Source organism: Cricetulus griseus, chromosome 2 (genome assembly GCF_003668045.3).
Source record: "Cricetulus griseus strain 17A/GY chromosome 2, alternate assembly CriGri-PICRH-1.0, whole genome shotgun sequence".
Taxonomy (NCBI): Eukaryota; Metazoa; Chordata; class Mammalia; order Rodentia; family Cricetidae; genus Cricetulus; species Cricetulus griseus.
Window position 1 is genome coordinate 435,239,087 of NC_048595.1, and position 23,764 is coordinate 435,262,850.

At 37.1% G+C, this 23,764-nt stretch overlaps 1 protein-coding gene across 3 annotated transcripts in view; it reads left to right on the forward strand.

Moving 5' to 3' along the window:
• The window catches only part of Agfg1 (ArfGAP with FG repeats 1), a 51,673-nt gene extending 31,529 nt beyond the window's left edge, over window positions 1-20,144 (forward strand). Inside the window, exons 6-13 of one of the 3 annotated variants that reach the window (XM_027397387.2) lie at window positions 2,553-2,672; window positions 4,540-4,749; window positions 5,830-6,010; window positions 10,581-10,657; window positions 10,817-10,909; window positions 16,420-16,578; window positions 17,323-17,414; window positions 17,970-20,144. In XM_027397387.2, coding sequence (XP_027253188.1) covers window positions 2,553-2,672; window positions 4,540-4,749; window positions 5,830-6,010; window positions 10,581-10,657; window positions 10,817-10,909; window positions 16,420-16,578; window positions 17,323-17,414; window positions 17,970-18,029 — 992 coding nt within the window. In that variant the 3' untranslated portion in view covers window positions 18,030-20,144. The remainder of the gene's footprint in view (window positions 1-2,552; window positions 2,673-4,539; window positions 4,750-5,829; window positions 6,011-10,580; window positions 10,658-10,816; window positions 10,910-16,419; window positions 16,579-17,322; window positions 17,415-17,969) is intronic. The other 2 variants (XM_027397388.2, XM_035441072.1) reach the window with 2 other exon arrangements.
• The last annotated feature ends 3,620 nt before the right edge of the window (window positions 20,145-23,764 follow it).

Consider the following 23,764-nt stretch of genomic DNA (forward strand, 5'->3'; position numbering starts at 1 on the left):
AAGTACCAAAGTGTCACAGAAGAGATGATATGTGATAAAATGTGACTTCTTTCCATGAAAAAAAACATAGAAGATTCTTTAATGTGTGTGTGTTCCCGTGTGTTTTTGTATGTTCATGCATATCTGCATGTACCCTCTGGGTCAGTGTCAGTTGTCTTCTTCAGTCTCACTGAACTTGAAGTTAACCAATTGGCTATACTAGCTCCAGGAATCTGCCTCCCTAGAGATCTACCCCCAAACACTGGAGTTACAGATACATATTATTGAACCCTGATGTTTTATAATTGTGGAGGGGATCTGAGTTCAGATTCTCATGCTTTTGTAGTAGCTACTTTGCCATATGAGAGACATTGCCCAGACTCTGGACTTTTCATTGTTAAGTATCACAGAAGGAATAGAATCATTCTAAATAATGGTAAAAGTTCATTAGTCAGCATTCAAATTTTCATTCCAGTTCAAATTGGTGTTTGTATATATAGTTTGTGTTATGTATATGTGTAAACACATACACTTACTCTCACACATAGTGTGTAAGTGGTTTGTTGGAATCAGGTTTTTTAAAAAATGTATCCTTTGTAATGGAAATCAATTTTGGTTAGGTTTCTGTAGGTTGACCCTTCATCCCTTTTTCTTGTGATTTGTTAGAGAAAGAAGGAACTTGTTAATTGTCCTCCTGTGGTACCTTTAAAAGATTGTCCTATGTTGCTTGTAAGTTAGTGGTTGGATCTGGAGACTATCGGTTGAGGATGTGTCTGCTGCTTTTCTGGCATGGGGACTGCTAGGTACTTTAGAGGCTTTGTGTGTATGTTGGGGTAATGTGGCTAGGGTAGGGCTTAAGAGACACATAAGTTTAAAAACTCTGGAAGATTTATTTATTTTATTTGATGTGTATTTTGTGTCTTGTTGCATGTATGAATGTATGCCTCGTGTGTGTCTGGATATGGAGGTCAGAAGAGGGTAGTGGGTTCCCTGAACCTGGGGTTCCAAATGGTTATAGGTCACCATGTGCATAATAAAATTGAACCTGGGTCCTCTGCGAGACTATCACGTGCTCTTATCCACTGAGCTGTGTCTCTGGCCCCACTTTGCTTTTTAAAGGAAGATAGAGCGGTTGGGTCTCTTGAGTTTAAGGCTAGCCTGATCTACATAGCAAGTTCCTGGCCAGCTAAGGCTACATATTGAGATCTTGAGAAGGGTTAGAAATCTGAAGTTTCAGTTGTTGAAATGTATGCTGGATTTCCTTTTCCTATGTTAACCTATATACCAAAATTTCCCAAATAAGGAGACTCTTTCCTCTTCCCTTTAAAGTAACCTATGTAGCAAAATGCCCCTTGACCAAACAAGGGACCAAACTCTTGCTTCCTAATACACACACACACACACACACACACACACACACACACACACACACACACACACACACACACGATTTACCTTTCATCTATGTGTATTGGTATTTTGTTTACATGTATGTTTGTGTACCAAGTATATAGTCCTTGTGGGGGCCAGAAGAAGGTGTGGAGTCCTCTAGAAGAGGAGTTACAGACAGTTGTGAACCACTAAGTGGTTGCTGGAAGTTGAACCTGGATCTTTGCAAGTGTAACAAATGTTAACTACTGAGCCATCTTCCAGCCCCTATGAATTTATTACGGTTTTATCTCCATTTTCAAAATGCTTTTTGTTATCTAGAACTAGAACTTTGATCTGAGGTTTGTGTTAATAATTGCTGACTTTTACAGTATGTTTAGCTTTTTGGTGATTGTGTCCGTATAGATTTTCCCCACTTTTATGTGCTGATGGTGGACATATTTATGAACGTTAGATAAACCAGACAGCTGGGCATGATAGTACACATCTGTAATTCCAGCACTTGGGTAACTGAGGCAGGAGATCATGAGGCCAGTCAAGTTACATAGGAAAGGCCCTTTTTCTCAAAACTAAAAAACAAAAGCAAAACAAAAATAAATTATTAATGTGATTAAACCATCTCTGTATCATTATTTTAGGTATTTAAATTATTTTCCAGATTTACCAATCTCATTATCATTTTAAAATAAGTTACTGGGCTGGGAAAGTGGCTGAGTAAAATGTTTGCTGTGTAAGCATAATGACGTCAATTTAAGAGTCTCAGCACACACCCACAAAAACTGGGTATGGAGCCCAGCGACTTGGGAAGACACCTGAAGTCAGCCTCTATATTCTGTTCATGTACACACAAATACATACAATAAGAAATTAAAATGGATTTCCTAGAATGTACTTAATGTTCTGAAATAGCTTTCTTTTGTTACTAGAGTCTTTTTAAAATAGTACTGTGACTAAGGGCATTGTGAACAGATCTGTGACTTTACAAAGCACTTTTGGAAATTTCTGGTTATTATTTAATATATAGTACTAATTGGTTTAAAAAGATGTGATTGTTTTAAACTTAATGCTCTTTAAAGTGAATTATATTGCATTGGCATTTTCATAAAATTCTTAAATTCATTTGTCATGTCTTTTCAGTTGTAGTTTTCATATTCATTAACATGTGTTGTCCTTGCCATTTACAGCTCAGAATTCTGCAAATGCAGATTTTGCAAACTTTGATGCATTTGGACAGTCTAGTGGTTCGAGTAATTTTGGAGGTTTCCCCACAGCAAGTCACTCTCCTTTTCAGCCCCAAACTACAGGTAGAGCTTCTCCAGCATTGTGCTTAAATGTTTGCTTTAAAAAAACAAAACTTTCCAAATGTAGTTTTGAAAAACTAAATTCTCTAATGACCTAATATTAAAGTAGTTCTATTTTACAAAGCTCTGGGGAAACCTGAAATCTTTGTTTCTCTGAATTCTTTGATCATTGTCTGCTGTCCAGCACCCATCCTCCTCTTCCTGCACATGGTTCTGCCTTAAAATTCCCATCCACGGAGGTTGTAATGCAACAGAAGTTTTTAAGTACGTGAAGCACAATGATTAAGGCTGATGTTGTATCTTTCGATAAGGAAGCTAGATGGTAGCTTCCATATAAATGGAAATAAGTTGTTTTATAGGGCAGCAAGCTTAAATAAAACATTTTAATGTTAGTCAGGTATAAATTATTAATTATCAATGTAATCAAATATTGAAATAATTTTGTGCAGGAATTGGTTTTCAAGAAAATTCTTTCTTAAAGTGTATTATTTTCAGAAATTCATTGAACCCTTATTTAGCTTTTTGGCTGACTATTTTTTTTTTTTTTCAACTTTTAACTCTGTATGTGTTGTCTTAAAGCCTTTTCTTTCCATTTTCTTTTCTGCCCCTCCTCCTTTAACTTTGATCATTTACATTATTTCTGGCTGTCCAGCATTTAGAGTACTTTCATCTAGCTGCAGTTTTGGTGAATTTACTTCAGCTTTTCCTCTCCAGGCTACCCACAGTAAGTTCTGTTGTCCCATAGGCATCTTTTATTAAGTTATGTACTTTTTTGTGTTACTTCATGTTTTTGTAGTTGTAGATCATCATCATTTTTGATGATAAGCCTTCATAAATTAGTTTTACTTTCTTATTAAACTCAGTTAAAGATAGTTTTTAATGAAAAGTTGATCTAATAATTTGAAATAAAATTTTTTATAAAATTCTTAAAAATTTAGTATTTTGTTTGCTTGCTACTCATAATAGATCGTTGTCTTTTAACATACCTATGGCTAGTTTTAGCTGATTTTTCTTTAAAACCTAATTTTTTAAATGGAGACTTGCTGTGCTGACCAGGTTCACGTTGAACTGGCAATCCTCCTGCCTTAGCCTCCTGAGTAAGTTAGATTATAGGCATGTGTCACCATGCCCAATTTTCTTTGAAACAGCCAAAGTTAAATTCTTGAAAAAGATCAGTTTGTATTTGGTCTATAGTGTTGAAGAACTGATTGATGCAGGTCTTTTGCATGGGTGATGATCAGTCCTGCTTGTATGTTTGATACTGTCTTGACAGTTTAGGAGAAAAGAGCTAGTACCCGTGTAGGATTCAAAGCAGAGAGGAAGGCACTGGCTGTAGTCCCTGGGAGTCCTCAGAAGAGTCTCTAGGGCTGAGAAAGGACTTTACAGATTGAGCAGGCAGCATGCTATTGACTGGTGATGAACTGTGCTTTAAGATGCCAAAAATGACTGTCATGTACTTTAACTTTTATGTCTTGAACTACTATGGAGCATCAGGCTGTTGAATACACATTGGATTTGCTGTGTAGAGTTAAGTAATGGTTCTTCAAGTGAAGAAGTCCTGGATTTTAAAAACTTCAAAAAACCAGCAGATTCTTAGACATTGAGTAATTGAGTCTGTTGAAGAGCTGTAACATGATACCATACTATATAGCTACAAGTAATGTCATTCCAATGTTACCATGACACCTCCACCTCCACAAACAAGTTTTGTTGTTTATTTCAGGGTAGATACTATCAGGGCCTTAGAAAATTGAGTTTCATAATTGATAAAAGTCACGTGGGTATACTTAGGCAGGAATGATCACAAATAATCTATCAGTGAGATTGGGAGAAGCCTAGAAAATTTCATGTTTTGTTTATTTTGTTGCAGGTGGAAGTGCTGGATCAGTAAATGCTAATTTTGCTCATTTTGATAACTTCCCCAAATCCTCCAGTGCTGATTTTGGAACCTTCAGTACATCCCAGAGTCACCAGACAACATCAACTGTTAGTAAAGTTTCAACAAACAAAGCTGGTTTACAGACAGCAGACAAATATGCGGCACTTGCTAATTTAGACAATATCTTCAGTGCTGGGCAAGGTATCAACATGTAAACAAAACTGATACTAATTTGTCTAAATTACATGTGTTAACATCTGAGGAGACAATGCTTTTCTCACTTGTATACAAGTTATGTCCATAACAAATGTTTTGAGTAAAGGGTCGTTGGCATTTTTGCATGTAAAATATCAGCTATAATTTTGAAGATGTAGAAGTTAATTTATAAACAATGATTTTCAAAAGAAAGTAATTGAAAATTATATTTTTGTCTTATTTTACGCGGTTCTATGGCTACAAAGGACCAAAAATTTTCATTTACTGAGCTGTTTATAGTGTTATTTTGTAATTTCAATCATATATGCTTTTTGAACTATTTTTATTAACATTTTGGCATTTTAACAAGCCCCCCCCCCCTTTTTTTTTTCTTTGAGACAGGGTTTTTCTGTGTAGCACTGGCTGTCGTGGAACTCACTGTAGACTAGGCTGGCCTTGAACTTAAGAGTCTGCCCATTATTTTTCTAATATATTTTTGTAGTAAGTTTTGCCCTTTAGACCAGTAGCTCCCCTGTAACAGTGTATAGCTCAGTGGAGAACAGAGGGGATGTGTCCTACACTGCATTCTGCATCTTGATCCCTAGCATTGTTTTTCTCATCTCTAAAGTGAGAGATCATAGAATTGAATTCTTGAATTCTTGGACTTCCATTTTGTGAATTACTCCATGTAAGGCATTTAGAGCACTGCCTAGCACAGGAAGCTCTCAGTATAATGTTTACTGTTAGAATTATCTCTGCTTTTTTTTTTTTTTTCCCATGGAAAACCTTGCAAGAATGGCACTTTTAATAGATTATATTAAATTATATTATAATTTAATTATTTAATATAATAAACTATATTAAATATATATATATATATATATAAATCCCTCCTTATGTCCATCATATAAATTTATGTGTTCATTTGAACAAAACCATCTATCTTAGAGTTCTATTATTCCTGTCCACTTAATGTTTGGATGAAGTCAGTGTTGGGTTTACCTGTGTTTCATGGCAAATATAGTTGATGAACTAACAATATAATATTAAAGTTTTGGTGTAACTTCTTTGTTTGTTTGCCTCTAGGAGGTGATCAAGGGAGTGGTTTTGGGACCACAGGTAAAGCTCCTGTTGGTTCTGTGGTTTCAGTTCCCAGTCACTCAAGTGCATCTTCAGACAAGTATGCAGCACTGGCAGAGTTAGACAGTGTGTTCAGTTCTGCAGCCACGTCCAGTAATGCATACACGTCCACGAGTAACGCTAGCAGGTACAGCTTGTCCTAGTCAGCACTGCTGACTTTGCTCTTTCAGTTAACATAGTTAAAAGGGACCTTTGTAGGGTTGTAACTTAAAAATAATGGAATAGTTTTTAAGTTGAAATTGAATGTAATTTGCTGTGTGAAATATAATTCTTGAGTATTTGCCATATTCTTTTATCGAGTTTTAGGAATTTTAACTCCTTTTCATTTCTGGATGCTAAATATACTTCAAAGAACACAAATTTCATTTTTTTTTTTTGACTTTTTTGTTTGAATTACAAACAAGATTGAATTACATGACAATCCCAGTTCCCTTCTCCCTCCCTTCCTCCCCTACCACCCCCCCAACTAAAACCCTACCTATCACATATCCTTTCTTCTAATCTACACCTAACTCATCCTTTCTTCTTCTGTCTTGACCTCTGCATTTTCCTTTTCTTCCCTTCTCATTCTTGTAGCTCCCACCCCACTCTTCCCATGCTCTCAATTTGCTCGGGGGATAGTGACCCTTTCCCCTTCTCCATGGGACAAAGTTTGTCTCTTTTAGGGTCCTACTTGTTTACTAGTTACTCTGGCAGTGTGGATTGTAGGCTGGTAATCCCTTACTCTGTGTCTAAAATCCACATATGAGTGAGTACATATCATGTTTGTCTTTTTGTGATTGGGTTACCTCGATCAGAATGCAGAATGGTTTCTTCAAGTTCCATCCATTTGCCTGAGAATTTCAGTATTCCATTGTTTTTTTTCTGCTGAGTAGTACTCCAGTGTGTAAATGTACCACAATTTCTCTATCCATTCTTCAGTTGAGGGACATCTAGGCTGCTTCCAGTTTCTGGCTATTACAGATAATGCTGCTATGAACATGGTTGAACAGATGTCCTTGTTGTAGGAATGTGCTTCTTTTGGGTATATGCCTAAGAGTGGAATTGCTGGATCTTGTGGTAGACTGATTCCCATTTTCTTGAGGAGCTACCAAACTGATTTCCAAAGTGGCTGTACAAGTTGACACTCCCACCAGTAGTGGAGGAGTGTTCCTCTTTCTCTACATCCTCTCCAGCATAAACTGTCATTGGCGTTTTTGATTTCAGCCATTCTGACAGGAATAAGATGGTATCTCAGAGTTGTTTTGATTTGCATTTCCCTGATGGCTAAGGATGTTGAACACTTTCTTAATGTGTCTTTCAGCCATTTTAGATTCCTCTATTGAGAATTGTCTATTTAGTTCTATACCCCACTTTTTAATTGGATTGTTTGGTATGTTGGAGACTAGCTTCTTGAGTTCTTTGTATATTTTGGAGATCAGCCCTCTGTCAGATGTGGGATTGGTGAATATCTTTTCCCAGTCTGTGGGCTGCCGTTTTGTCTTGCTGACTGTGTCCTTTGCCTTACAGAAGCTTCTCAGTTTCAGGAGGTCCCATTTATTAATTGTTGATCTCAGTGTCTGTGCTACTGGTTTAATGTTCAGGAAGTGGTCTCCTGTACTGATTAATTCAAGGGTATTTCCCACTTTATCTTCTAGTAGATTCAGTGTGGCTGGGTTTATGTTGAGGTCTTTGATCCATTTTGACTTAAGTTTTGTGCAGGGCGAAAGGCTTAGGCCTATCTGTAGTCTTCTGAATGTTTGCATCCAGTTATGCCAGCATCATTTGTTGAAGATATTCTCTTTGTTCCAGCGTATATATTTGGATTGTTTGTCAAAAATCAGGTGTTCGTAGGTGTATGGGTTAATATCAGGGTTTTCAACTCTATTCCATTGGTCTACCTGTCTATTTTTGTGCCAATACCAAGCTGTTTTCAGGATTATAGCTGTGTAATAGAGCTTGAAGTCAGGGATGGTGATACCTCCAGAAGTTCCTTTATTGTACAGGGTTGTTTTGGGTATCCTGGGTCTTTTGTTTCTCCATATAAAATTGAAAATTAAGAACACAAATTTCGGGGCTGGAGAGATGGCTCGGAGGTTAAGAGCACTGACTGCTCTTCCAGAGGTCCTGAGTTCAATTCCCAGCAACCACATGGTGGCTCACAACCATCCGTTATGAGATCTGGTGCCCTCTTCTGGTGTGCAGATATATATGGAAGCAGAATGTTGTATACATAATAAAGAAAATCTAAAAAAAAAAAAAAAAAAGAAACACAAAGTTCTAAATGGGCAGTTACATATGGATTATGCTCAGTGGTTAATTTGTTTAGTAGTCAAGTTGCATATGTCAGGTCTTAGTTTTTAGAGTATTTGCTCCAAATGGCACTGCCACTGTCAGTTCTCTCGATTGTCATTGTCATTTAGTGTTATAGACTGCACACACACTTGTATGCTCGCACAGACCTTGTGGAAAGGAGTTCCAGAGAACAGGAAGACTACATGTTTAAAATATCAGCCTTGTGTTAAATAAGGTCATTCGTAGTCCAGTAGTCCAGGTTGGTTGTGAGTTCATAGTCCTGTGTCTCTGTGTCCAACCTGTTACATTTATGGAGTGTGTACAGCATTGTAGTTATTTCTTTTGGTGCATTTCTATAGTTATATCTACTTTATTACTATTATTATTTAGTTTATTTTCCTTTGACATCTCTTCTACAGGGAAAATTTAACTACTTGAGATGGAACAAATTGAGTTCAAATAATAAAATTTGGCATTGTTTTGGTTTCATTAATATTGTCTGTGTTGTATTTTAATAATAGTAACAATTTACTGTAAGGCCTGGAAACATAGATGAAATCCATGTGATAAATGGATTATTGATATTGCATTGTGGTGCATTAGTGATTGAAAGTTATGATCTGTGGAATGTTCCCTTTACAGTATTTCTGAGTTCAGACCTCTTTTATAATCCTGAGATGCTAATTTGATTTTTCTGTGATTGACATTTGTATTGATGTACACAAAATACAATAAGGCAGGAAAGCCTTGCTGTAGAAATTAAGGTATTATCATCGGATCAGACCAGAGTATTGTGTTTCTGCATACAACACTGCTTTATTTTATTTGTTTTTGTTTTTTTTTTTTTTTTTTTTTTTTTGGTTTTTTGAGACAGGGTTTATCTGTGGCTTTGGAGACTGTTCTGGAACTAGCCCTTGTTGACCAGAATGGTCTCGAACTCACAGAGATCCGCTTGCCTCCCACGTGCTGGGATTAAAGGCGATCACCACCAACGCCCAGTTTATTTCTGATTTTAAAAAGTATGTTTCCTAATGTTGCCTGGGCTAGTGTTTGACTCATGATTCTTACTCATTCTTTCAAGTAGAATGTGACAGTTTTTCTCCTTATGTTTCCAATAATGTTGATTAGTTTTGCTAAGTTTTGGCACAAACCACTCATTTTATGGTAGCTTGAATTTGAGTATTTGTCAGATATTTTTACAAACAGTATGGTCACTGTAAAGACTACCCCTTATGTTAGGGATGGTGCTCAAGGGTAAGATAGTCCTTGCCCAGCGTGCAAGAAGCTCTGGGTTTGATTCCAGCACCAATAATGGGCACAGAGGTGCATACCTTTATTGCCAGTACCTGGAGATAGAGGCAAAAAGATCGGAAGTTCAAGGTTATCCTGTAAGGATTCAGGCATCATGCTGGCCTGCCTCTGTCACCTGGCAGAATGCACTCAGGCAGTACCCTGGTCAGCCCAGGATTCCATGAGTACTAGTCTGCAGGTGCAAAGGACCCCTGTTACCCTGGGACAGATAGAACTTTTCCTGTCTTCCTCTTCTCTTCAGTCCTTTCTCCATGTCCCATGTCCCTTTACCTCTTTTCCCTTTCCTTCCCCCTCCTTCAGCTTTCTAATAAAACTTCTCACTTAAGCTCTGTCTGCCTGGTGTGTTTGTCATCCCTGTGTTCTCTTACCCCCCCCCCCCAAGTTACTGCCTGTCATGGAATCCATGGTCTCACGCAAAGGTCACCCTCAACCTTTATCATAACACATCCTACATAAAAGACTCCAGGTTAGCCTGTACTATATGAAACCTTGTCTCAAAAAAGAAACAAAACTTGTTGAAATTGAATGTTAGAATTCTGGGAAATTTGTGCATTCTACCATAAACTTGAAAGTGAAGATGTAGTGAACTTTGACTTTGTGAGGTGGAAAATGTTCATTGCTAGCTTTCAAGTTCTCCATTTCAGGCTAACCTTTAGTTAGTTTAGTCAGTCAGTTTTGGTGTCCTATGAAAGAAAATGAATACTCTTACTTGTTAAGTATATGTGTTAGGTACATGCTCATCCTGTACTTCAAACAAATGATAATATATGTGTGGGTTAGTAGAAATATACAGTAAAGGTTAAGTTCTTTTGGCTTTGAAAATACAGTTACTAAAAATACGCTGTCGTGTAATGAAATCCAATCTCAGATGCGTGTTTTTTTTTTTTTCTCTCAATTTCTATATACTCCTGATTGACAAAAGATGGCATATGTAAACAATTTGTTACTGGAATTCCAGTAATTTTTCATAATATAAACTTACCTTGAGTTACCGTTGAAGCCAAAGTGATGTGTAGAACAGTTAATTTTCTGTGCTTCCACGTCTTGTGGCCACCTTGTAGGTAAATGAGCTTGTTTCTTTATTAAATGCTGACTCTTGATCTCCTTTGCAGCAGTGTTTTTGGAACAGTGCCTGTGGGTGCTTCGGCTCAGACACAACCTGCTTCAAGTGGGCCTGCTCCATTTGGGGGTATGTGCTTTTCATAGATAACATTGTTTTTAGTGTGAGAGCAACCTTTTGTTATCAAAAGGCTTACATTTCTGTCTTGAAAAGTATAGTGAAGAAATTTTAGAAATCTTGAATATAAAATATTGGCATTTTATAGCATATTTTATACTTCTTTAAAAGCTCCGCCTTCTACGAATCCATTTGTTGCTGCTACTGGTCCTTCTGCGGCATCATCTACAAACCCATTTCAGACCAATGCCAGAGGAGCAACAGGTAAGAAAAGACAGATCAAGGAACCTTAACCATGGGGAAAGGAGTTTACTTATTCATTTATTATTTATTTACTCACTTATTATAAAGCATACCTAAACATAAGGCCTCTTTCTGCTGAAGCACAATGCAAGAAAAGATAGGTGAGCGTGTTCAGAAACGCAAATGCCAGCTGGGTGTGGGGACTTAGGTTTTTTTCATCCAGTATTTGGAAGACCGAGGCAGGAGGATACTGAGTATGAGGCCAGCCTGAGCCACATAGAAAGACCTTGTCTAGCTGGATGCATGCCTTTAATCCTAGCACTCAGAAGGCACAGTAGGCAGATCTCTGTGAGTTCGAGGCCAGCATGGTTTACAGAGCTAGTTCCAGGACAGCCAGAGTTACACAGAGAAACCCTGTCTCAGGGAAAAAAAAATGCTGAAAAGTTTATGAAATTCAGGAATTTAGCAGTAACAAGGAACCTGAGAAGTTATATTTCAACCGTTCTGACTGAAACTTTGAGTTTTTCAGGTAAGGAAGCTGAAATGTGGGCAGAAGAACTTGATTGACAATAATAGTTCAGCTTGTTTGGTGCCAGAATGGCTATTAGTCATTCAGTATTAACAAAACATTTCATAAAAAGCCCCGTGAGATTATATCAGATGAGTGAATTTTGTTACATTAACTCTAGTGCCTCTTTTCAGGGTTCCTACGTATGTTTCTTTTGTTTTTTGTATTTTATGAGAGCTATGGATCATGCCAGGGTCCTCCTGCATCCTAGGCATGCACTCTGCCAACCAAACTATATCCATGTTCATTTTATCTTTCACTACTTTTTGTTTTCATTAATTCTGGTTATCCCTTCTACCTTTTTTCTATACTTGTTTCATACCAAAGCCATTCACATTCTCATTTCATTTCTTCTAATTTTGTCTTAACTGCCATCACCTGGCAAGGCATGTCAGCAGTTGTAAGTGTTGTGACTAGCTAGCTATTCAGTCTAGACTGCATAAACTTTGTAGATTGGAACCAGAGCTTTAACACCAATTATAGCAAGTGTTGATAAGAAGTTTTAAGAGTATATCATTATAATGAATCTAATCATTAAGAATTAGTAGTTATGATAAATGTTTTTATCATTGGCAAGACTAAGAATTATGAGAGTCAAGCTAGCATGGTGGTGTTTGTTTGTAAACCCAGCAGTGAGAAGCAGAGGAAGATCAGGAGTTGGAGACCAGTCTGACTACTACAGGGAGAACCTATCTAGACAAAGGAGAAAAAATTAAAAATTGTGATACCAGAAGTCAGAATAATAAGTATTTTATTTCGTTTACACAAACATTTTAGTTATACTTTAAGTATTTGAAATTTATCAGATTTAATTTTTAAAAATGGTTTGTTCAGGGGCGGGTGAGATAGCTAGATATGTAAAGATACTTCTCCCTAATGCGTCGTGACCTGGAGCTCACACTGTGAAAGTAGAGAACCAGCTATCCTGATGTGTGCTGGGTTAAAGTTGCCACAACATATTGTTCAGTTTGTAGAGATAACAAAGAGGAGAAATTCAGATTGCATGTGTGAGAGTATACTAACTTAGCTCCAGCTAAATGCTGTGTTTAGCTCAGCAGTGTGAGCAGTGCGTCCTGGGCAGCCAGGCTGTTTGAATCAGATGCTGTAAGTCACCTTGTATATTTGTGTTCTGTGTGTCCATCAGCGTTAAAGAAACCCCCTACCACTACTTTATTTTTTTGCTGTCTTTAAATAAGAATTTTGAGAGATAATATTCTATGTAGAATATTATCTATATAATATATAGATAATAAATATTGCTTATATCCCCTATAGATTTTACAAATCTACAAATCTATAGATTTTACAAATCTATAGGGGATATAAGCAACATTAATTTTGAAGTTTATCAGAAAGAAAATACTATCTCCAAATTTTTATTTCAAAGTAATTTTTGTTTGCTTTTACTTACTGATTTTTTTGGTTTTGTTGTTTTCTCTGTGGATTCCTGGCTGTCCTAGAACTTGGTATATAGACCAGGCTGGCTTTGAACTCAAAGAAATATGCCTGCCTTTTCCTTCTGAATGCTGTTTTTAAAGGCATGTGCCACCATTCCTGGCTATTTCAAAGTAATTTTTGCATTATAGAGGGTTTTGAATATATTGCATTGGCTATCTTTCTTAGGTTATCATTGGATTGACTAAGTTGAAACAAACATTGAAGCTGTGGCACTGCAGTTCTTTTACAGATCCACTGTCCTTAGGAATTTCCAGGCCTTTATAGCACTTGGATTCCTGGAGGGGTATTTCTTCCTCTCAAATATGTTAGCCTTGTGAAATACTCTTCTGAGATAGCTTTAAAAGAACAGTGACAGACACTTCTATACTCTTGAAGATTAATAAATAAGTACCAACCTAGGCTGTCAGCTCTGTTTCAGACTAAAGTATGGTGCTGCTTAATACTAGTTAACTGTCACTCTTGACTGAGAATTTTTAATGTAGTTTTATTAGAGAGAAACTGGGGTGGTGGTGAGGTAGGGCATATAGCATTTGTGTGGAGGTCAGAAAATAGCTTTGGGGATTAGTTCTTCCTTGGGATCTAAGGATTGAACTCAAGCTTTTATCTGCTGAGCCATCTTGCTGGCCTTGAGAAGTTTTAAAAGCAGTATTCAATGGAAAGGGTTCTGTGCCTCAGTAAGTGCATAGGGGAAATGTTGAGAAAACATAGTTTAGCAAGCATTATTGATACAAGACCAGTTGAAGCCTTTAGATTTCTTTTTTTTTTTTTTTTGGTTTTTCGAGACAGAGTTTCTCTGTGTAGCTTTGGAGCCTATCCTGGCGGTCGCTCTGGAGACCAGGCTAGCCTCGAACTCACAGAGATCCGCCTGCCTCTGCCTCCCGAGTGCTGGGATTAAAGGTGTGCGCCACCAACGCCCGGCGGAGCCTTTAGATTTCTAAGAAGAGAGTTAAATTCAGTGATTAAACTGTTTATCACAGGACTCTTCTTTGACAACCTTTTTTAAACTTTAAAAGTGTGTGTGTGTGTGTGTGTGTGTGTGTGTGTGTGTGTGTGTGTGTGTGCATGCATCCCCCCCCTCCCGTACTGATATAAGGTTTCATGTGGCTCAGGCTGGCCTTTGAACTCCTGATTTTCCTGCCTCCACTTCTATACTGTTGTCAGGATTTCAAGTATATATCCCCATACCTGTCTTTTAAGGTCTTTAAAGTTATAGTTATATCTTCAAATAATAAAACAGTTAAGATTACTTTTGTTTGGAGACAGAAGCTCGGTCTTTAGGCCTGGTTGGTCTAGAATTCTTTATATAGGATAAGGCTGGTCTCAGATTCACAGAAATAATCCCCCCCTCCCTATGCTGGAATTAAAAGTATGATGGGTTATTTTTAAGAATATATTTCACCAGTTTTTCTTCACTTGGTATTTATTTTAGTTGTTAAAAGTGACATAGTACAATGTCATGAATGTAATTGAAACAAGAGGTCTATTTTTGTGGATGAGTTTCTGTTATATATTCATTCCTGTGACACCCAGTGGGCAACACTGTGTTCTAACTCTAGAGCTTTTTAATGAAACCAGTTAACTTTTACTTTAACAGTAACTGTACATAACTTAATTGACCTTGGTCTCTTTATGGCTTCCCATAAGGCCTTTCTGGAGCAATGCATTCTCAAGTGTTCCCTCACGCTCATTTTGGTAGGTGGCCACAACTAGATTTCTGTGGCAATTTGTCTAGCTGCTTGTGGAAGCTTCTGCTAGTGTTCTGGATCCTTGCATGTGAAATTTTTTTCCATGTTTTAATATGGAGTGGTCATGGATGTGTGGCATCAAGGTCATGTTGTATTTAAAGTAACATGAAAATCCTATGTAATGATTCATGTTTTAATACTGAAAAGCATTATTGCTTACCTCCATGGTCACAGTAGAATAATAGCAATTTTGATTATGTTTCTTACGTTTAAATTCATAGTACTTTAAGTGATACCTTTGATGTACCAAATCATTTCCTGCTTTATCTCATGGAGTTTGGTTTTGCCCAACTGTCCAAGCTTTGCTTTGAGTGCTTTCAGCAGTGACATGTCAGCTGCATCAGTGCATTTTGTCTGCAGTGAAACCCTCCCATCTCCCTTGCAATGTGCTCAGGCTTTCTCTCATTCACTTGCTTCCCAATAGCCTGGTCTTTTCTCCTCCTTTTCTTTCCCCCTCCCTGTCAATTAGTAAAGAAAATAAGAAACAAAAAACTGTAGTCTAATTAGGTTCCTTGAGAAAATTTGCATTGTCCTAAACATTAGGATTGCTGTGAGTTGAGAACTTGTCAGTTTGTTTGGTAAGAACATATAATGGAGTGTTCTTAATATTTAATTTCTTGGCCTTGAATCAGTCACCTTTTGAAGTCAGGAAATTCAGAAAGCAAATTGATAGGCTTTTACAGCATTACATTACATTACTGTCACTCGTTAGACTAAGTCCTTCCCTATAGCAAGCATCTCATTGGATCATGGGAAGTTGCTGTTTACGTATTTCCTAAAAGTTACTCACACAGCCTTCTGCTATTGCACATCTTTAAAGTGGGAATTTGTTGATAAAAGTGCTTGTTTATGTATGATGTAGGCATATCACATAATCACTGGTGATTCCCACATAGACTCCAGCTCATGCTCTACACTCCAAGCAAAGCAAGCCAAGGAGGAGCTAGTAACAGGGACACATGACCCATGTGCCTGGTAGTCTTCATCTCTTCTAAAAATGCCCTTTGCACTTCTTTTCCAATCTTCGTGCATTTATGCCAACTTCTAAAGCTCATCAATCCCACATATCCTCCAGAGTTGTGAAATGGGAGTGTAGAAGTATGTATTTATATGTGTATGTCTATATATTGTGTATATATACATATTTTAAAGCTGTATATATACACACATATAGGACTTACTATGTCCTTTTAGTTGCATTAATGTTTTGAATAGAATTTTTTTCTTTGTCCTTGGCTGTAATTATAAAACTGTAGTTTTGAATGTTTTGCCTTTCACCCTAGTTGCCCTATAAATCCTATTATTTTTAATGAACTCTTTTGACGAGGTCTTAAATTTTTTTCTACAGAAATATGAACCTTAGTAATTAAAGTTTGGTTGTTGTTTCAAATTAGATACAGGAGAACAGCCTCAAACCCAAGATGTGTACACTCCTGTACACATCAGAGCTGTACACATCAGAGTATGACTGGCTTCTGAAAGCAAGCATCTGTTTGACTTTAGATGTTTTCATAGGGAAGATTGTGGGGGGATTTCAAATGATAGCTAAAGTAATCGCTTTCTGGTCACTGCATTTCAGAACAAAATTTCTTAGGTTATATTATAAATACAGTATTCAGTGCTAATCTGTACTGACTTTGTCGGGATTTGGGGTTTCAGATGCCCTTACCGTGTGGTTTTGTGTTTTCAAGGTAAGTGCCGTATACTCCACACTGTAACTGCTGTGTGTCTCTGATCCACCCTTCTTCTCTTCTTGTCAGCGGCAACCTTTGGCACTGCATCCATGAGTATGCCAGCAGGGTTTGGCACTCCTGCCCCATACAGTCTCCCCACCAGCTTCAGTGGCAGTTTCCAGCAGCCCGCCTTCCCAACCCAAGCAGCTTTCCCTCAGCAGACAGCTTTCTCTCAGCAGCCCAATGGTAAGTCAAACATTTGGCTAGCTGCCTGACATCAGTGCCCTTTACATAATGTGATGTTAAGTGCTTGAGACTGTCTTAGTCTTGTGCACTGAGTGTTGCCTACAGTATGTTAGTCATACTGTCAGTGACCATAAGGCTCTTGTTAGTATTGCCCAGTAAGTCCATCTTGTGTTCTCATGTGTCCGTCCTTGGTTTGAAATGGAGATTGTATTTTTGTGGAAAATGGTTCCTGGTGTGTTTCAGATGAGCACTCTACATGGGTGACAGTGCTGACTTGCGGCTTGTTTTTGTAAGAGGCTAGGCGATTCACTCACTCTTTCTTCTTAACTAGTTTCTTCCTTGCTGAAGTTTGAAATCCATACATTTCAAAAATGTCCTTGGATCTCCTACATTCAGTAGTTAGGAAATACAATGCATAGATAGTCATAAATGATAGTCATAAGAAGTACTGTGGTGTTGTGTAGAATCCATTGCACATGACCCCTCCTCAAACAGTCACACGCTCATCAATCAGCTAAATCCTGGAGGACAGTGACCTACTCTGGGCTGATTTCGATTGTTTGAGAACTCTGAGGCTCTTGGTACATGCCATAGGATGTTTGTTCTGCTGTCTGAAAAGACATAAGACCTAATGTTGCATTTCATGTTGTTATCTGGTAAGAATTTTTATGAAACTTGTAAGACTGGGATTCTCTTTTGGTAGCAGTGTAACTTATAAACTGATGTTTCTCTTATTTTAACAAGGTGCAGGTTTTGCAACATTTGGACAAACAAAACCAGTGGTAACCCCTTTTGGTCAAGTTGCAGCTGCTGGAGTGTCTAGTAATCCTTTTATGGTGAGTGAATTTCAGTTTTAGCACCTTAAAAACTAAGTTGTGTTTTATTTATGATCTAGGGAAAACAGAATATGACTAATTCTGCATACAGCTTAGTGTTCTGTTAATATGATGGTACAGATTATGTAAGGCCCTTATAAAGCCTGTAAGAAGTTAGCTGTCAATCAAAGTACGGGTAACAGATTATCTACTTTATAATGTGAAATGCACACACTCCTGTCAGAATTAAACTTGGAGAAGCCATTTGGATTTAGGGAAAAGAAGTTTTAAGAATGATATTTTTTTTTATTTGAACTTAGAGGTCTTCTTTTAAGTGCCAGGTTCCTTTGTAGGCAGTAGTCAGCACAGTATAAAAGAATGTGTATGAGAGGACAGTGTAGTCTGTAAAAAGAAGGAGGTGGTTTATAGTTTGTTGACAGCAACAATAAGAAATGAATTGTCAATAAACAATTCTTAACAGAAGTTTGAATGAAGTTATAAATTTAAATACAATGTAATGCTTTCATCTCTTACAAACATCACATGTGTTTATCTTTTCCATGTGTTTTCCAATAGACTGGCGCACCGACAGGACAGTTTCCTACAGGAAGTTCATCAACCAACCCTTTCTTATAGCCTTACACAGACACTCGCTGTACTGGAACGAACTGTTATGTGATCATTACATCTCTCCGCCTCTTGCACTGTTGTCTTGTTTCACTGATCTTAGCTTTAAACACGAGAGAAGTCTTTAAAAAGCCTGCATTGTGTATTAAACACCAGGTAATACGTGCAAAACAGAGGGCTCAGCAACAACTTTTCACTTGTGAATTGGCAGAAAAAGGTAGCGGCATCATGTATGTTAAAAATTGGCTAATATTAAGTTATTGCAGATCCCACATTCATTATGCTGCAGTACTGTACATATTTTTCTTAGAAATTAGCTATTTGTGCATATCAGTATTTGTAACTTTAACACATTGTTATGTGAGAAATGTTACTGGGGAAATAGATCAGCCACTTTTAAGGTGCTGTCATATATCTTGGAATGAATGACAAAAATCACTTGAAGCATTGCTTCTTGAAAGTTGAAAGTCAAAATCGGAAGGTTTATTCATTCTTGAATTTTTCCTTCTAAAGAGCTCTTCTTATACATGGCTAAATTCTTTAAAGATGTGGAGGACACCTGTCTGCGGAATAAAGCTGATCATGTTTTGCTACAGTTTGCAGGTGAACAAATAAATATTAGAAAATATGCTATTGTTTTTGTGTTCTTGCTGCAATGCCTTTACCAAAGTGGCCTTAAATAATGAGTAGTGAGTTGAAAACATCTTGAATTCTTAAAAGACTTCTAGTGACTAACTTTTTTTAAAAGGCCATGTAGAAAATTTATTAAAACTACTAGGACTGCTATATTCAGGACTGTGACAGTGGAAAAGCATTTAAATGTAGCTTGTCAGATACACCATGCTACTTCTAATTTCTCTGCAACGTCATAATTTTGTGAAATTTGTAAATATGGAGAATTTGCATGTATGTGTATTTACAAATATTTTTTAAAGATCTTGAATTCTCAGACTGCAAAAGGCCTATTTTAACTATTTTTTTTTCTGTTCTCCATTTTAATTGTCTTTGAATGTATTGGAAACAGACATGCATTAACTGTGACATGATTGCACCTGAGTTTTTTCTCTTCCCCTCATTTTCTGGACAGACTGATAACTCTCTATGGAACATTTGTGTGTTTGTTTGTTTTGGGGTAAAGAAACAGGAACCCAATGTTACCTTAAGGTGATGAAATACTTTGTGTAAAAAGGTAGCAATACTAAGTTTAGTTTATCTTTTTGTTAATATTCAAATGAACTTGTTTAATTATTTATATGTAGTAATGCCTCGTTCATCCCAAGATAATCTGGCACTCTCATCAAAACGAAACACAACTAAAAGAACTGAAATGATTTAAAAAAAAAAAAAAACAAACAAAAAACTTTGAACAACACCCGATAAGTCATGATTTTGTATGTAGAGCATAAACATTTCTTTGAATGTGAGAGTTTAATAATTAGATAATTTGATTTACTGGTCCATAGCATATTTGTGTTGATGAAAGGAAGGAGTTCAAAATGACAACAGAGAGCATGCACTGCCAAAGGCTGTAGGGACAGCCAGCCCAGTCTAGATGACAGTGATATTAGTACATCTGGTAATGACTCCGTACCATGCAAAAAGCTAAAATTGCATACACAGTATGCAATGCCTATATGAAAGTAATTTTAAAAATTTAAAGCTTTGGTTTTAGGTGATGTAAGCATCAGTTTGCTCAAACATTTTTATTCATATTGGATGCATTTGCAGTGATGGCTATTACCATCATGCTTTAAAGTCTGGGTGTTTACTGGGGCTGCAGTCTGCTGCCCTCCTTAGCAGAAGCTGTGGTTTATATGTACTTGACAAGTGACATGCCCAAGACTCAGCCCTTGCTGAGCAGCCTGCCACAGAGAATCCAGTTATTGCTGCTCAGGCTCAGCTACACTTTGGGCATAGTCTTGAATTCTTTGTACATTTTGGGGGCTTCATCTATTTTCATGGAAGGAGAACTTAAATGTCTTTAAACATCTGTTTGAGATTGTATTAGATTCAAATCAATTCATATGTACAAAAGTTATACTATAATTATAGGCCATTACCCAAATAACCCACCAGGCTTTCCATCTATTAAGTAAATTAAATTAAACAGTTGTTATCAAAATAGTTCAAAGACTATTTTTTTCTAGTAGATCTTGAGTTGTGTAATTAAATGGGGGGACCTGTATTGACTTTCAGTGAGTGTTCATAATCAAAATACAAGTACTTAGATTCAGACCAGCTCCGGTGTGGGTTTTCTCATGATCTTCCTCTTTGGAAAATCTACTTGTTTTAGGCTTAAATTTATTTTGCTTCTAGTTTTAGTCATTGTTTTGAGCATTTGAAGGACAATGCTCAGAGTGATGGATGGATCTTCACTCACCTGGCTTATTGTTCGAAATACCTTTCCTGCTCTGTCTGATCAGAAATGAGTTTGTCATTTATGGTGGCAAAACCTATTTTTAGTTTAAAAACATCTTATTCTTGCTTTTATGACACAAGGAAATGTTTTAAGCTATTTTGAAAGAAGAGAATAGGTTGTCATTTTCTTCCGTAAAATTATTTGTTTTGTAAGTTGGATATCCCTTATCCTGGAGGTACTTTGGTACTAGTTCCTCCTAATCGCCAAGTCGAGAGAGTAACTGCTACTGTCACTGTGCCAGCATTTCTGAAACATGTTTTACATTCATAGTTTTTATAACTGTTGAAAGCACCCAAAGAACTTCTGTTTATGGAACTTAAATATTTCATAAGCTATATTATAACTCAGTACAGAGGGATTTCTAAAACATAACTTTTAAATACAGCTATAATAATGTTAAAATTGCTTGTTAACTTAGATATTTGATGTAAAATAACTTTTCCGAAATGAAAACAAGCACTGTTTATGTTTTGCCCACCTTTTTAATGTCAGGCTTAGCAGAAACTGAGATTTTCATCCTGGTTACCTTCAGACTCTGCGTCACACAGCAGAAAGCACTGAAAACTCACTGTGCACCCGTGAGATCCAAATGGTGAGAAAAGTGCACACCATCTTAGAATTAGTAGAAAAGCAGCTCGACCTGATGCAGCTCTTCACAGGTCTCCAGATACATCTTGACAACACGTCACTTTAAATTTGTGTGTTTCCAGCATGTTTACCTGTGGGAAAACCTGTCCCTTCTGAGCTTTAAGGGGTTGTTTGATTTGGATGAAGTGAAATTCCAGTTGAAATCCTGAACTTCTTAACATTATTAGCTGGTGATGCTGTGGGTGTGGTGTTTTTATACCCTTTGATATATCAGGCTCTTACTGAGTGGTTTTCTTCTATCAGCTCATGTAATGGAATCTACAAATCATAGAACAGGTAAGCTAGTTAGTTTTTATTTTTGGGAGAAGATACTGTTGGATTAAATTGTGCTTTCATATTTAGGTGTGACTAGTTTCTCTTATTTATTTTGAAATTTCAAGTTACTTCCTATATGTCTCAATATGAATTCTTTCGTACTTTGATAAACTAAATACCATTTGCTCTGTAGAGTCTGGGTTTATTGTTTTGTATTTTTCTTTTTCTTTTCTGACAGTGTCAGTGATATAAGTGATGGGACAGTTTGTACCTCAAGTTGACAGTGACTCATTGTGTGGGGCAGCTAACCTTTATTTATGTTGTCTCTTCCCCTTACAGTTTTAAAATTTGCTTTTTAATGGAAATTTAAAAATTGTATAAATTAGCTTATTGTATTGAGTTTATCCTCAAATCAGTTGAACTGTGACTACTTTAAAGCAATGTCATTAATTTGCATTTCATGTGGTTGTTTGAACAAATGAAGATGTGACCAGTGTGTACCCAGGACTGTGCTGGTGTTTCACAGGTACCTTTGAAGAAAAGAACAGGAATCCTGCTTTGTAGCAGCAGGTTCATTTGACTAGCAGTCTGATGTCATGAAATGAATGCGATTCGACAGGAGCACAGGTGGATCTCCCAAGCCCCAGCTAGACCGCTCCAGCACAGCACTGATGTGTGATCCCACAACTCATTCACTAGGTGCATTGTTTATCGGTCCTTTGATGATTATATGCTACTCCGAAAATCTTGCATTTTACAGTGTTAGTGATTCATTCTGTAAGCATCTAGACACTGCTTTACTCTTGAAAGGGCATTATAATTTGGAAATGTCCAAGTGCTGTGAAAGATTTGGAGAAGACAATGGTCTTTTCTGGTGTAGGGCTACACAGGTGTTGTGCTTTCTGCTGCTGTGTGGTCGGTGTAGCACATCTCAAGACTTGAGTGTGAGCCCCGTGGCTGGACTTGGGAAGGACTCCTGTGTCCTACGTGAGTGGGACATGCTCCACTGCTTCCCTTAGCATTTCCACAGGTAGACCTGGAGTAGGTAGAAAAGGTAGGTAGGGCTTTTCTCTGGCATGTTTTCTTTTGACTTAGGATTGTTTGGGCTTTTTTGTTTGTTTGCTTTTTCCCCACAAAGACTTCCACCAAGATGGTGCATCTAATACCTTATCCATTCTGTATCCTATATATATCCATTCTATCTATATCCATTCTATATCCACACATATAGGTGTGTTTTATGCCTATAGTTTCATTGTTTTTGAATTTGTACTTCTCCAGCACCTATATCACTGGGGGTTAATGAAAGCAGGATGATGTGATTCAGGATTTTGTAAAAGGAAAAAAAAAAATCCTAGACAGAACATTTTATTTGCTGATAAATGTATCCATTTGATCAAATTTTAAATTGATTTTTTTCTCCAGGATCGTGATCATTTGTTATCTAAGTTACAGTCTAAACAAATACTCAGGAGCCTTGTGATTATGACTTGAGGCAGTGGGTAAGGCAGCAAAGGTGTAAACTGTTGTTATATAGTCAATGTTCCTAGAATGTGGTGAGTAGGGTTTTTAAAGGCTTAGAAGTTTTTATATATTCTAAATGACATGCATAGGGTTTTTACAGTTGTTCAGTGTACACAGGGTATATGGTAAACACTCCAGGGGAATACATTTTTCAGGAATGCTATCTTTTATTATGTATGTCTGTGTATCTATGCATGCCTTTCATGGTTTTGACTTTTAAAAAGTCAAAATTTTGGAATCTGTTCCTTTGTTTTAACTTGGACACCTTTCTGTTTTACTATATGCAGCACTATCCCATCATGTAAATGGCATCAGGATCCAGGAGTGGATGTCCCTTTGGAGGAACATTTAAATATATATATATTTACATATATATGCTTATTTGAAAATTCTTGATTTTTATCTGATAGGGAGCTTTCAATAAAACATAATTCTATTTTGAGACTTACCAGCTATTTAAATTTGTTTTTGTATTTCCATCTGAGAAATTTTTCAGATCTCTCAAATAGTTTATTTTCAAATACTTGGAAAAATCCCAGAATTTAAATTAAACTGCAAGGCCAGGCCATTCATTGTGCTTGGACTGATAGACTGAGGAAGCTCATGTCTTATTTTATACCTTAGTTTTTCTGTCACCCTCACCTGTGACTCCTGCTGTTTTTAAAAGAATGACCTGAAGACTTTGGTTTTTTGTTTTATTGTTTGTGGTTTTTGTTGTTGGTTTTGTTTTTCGAGACAGGGTTTCTCCATATTGCTTTGGAGCCTGTCCTGGTGCTCTCTCTGTAGACCAGGCTGGTCTCGAACTCACAGAGATCACCTGCCTCTGCCTCCCGAGTGCTGGGATTAAAGGCCTGCGTCACTAACAGTGGTTTGAAGACTTTATTTTACAGTTTGTCAG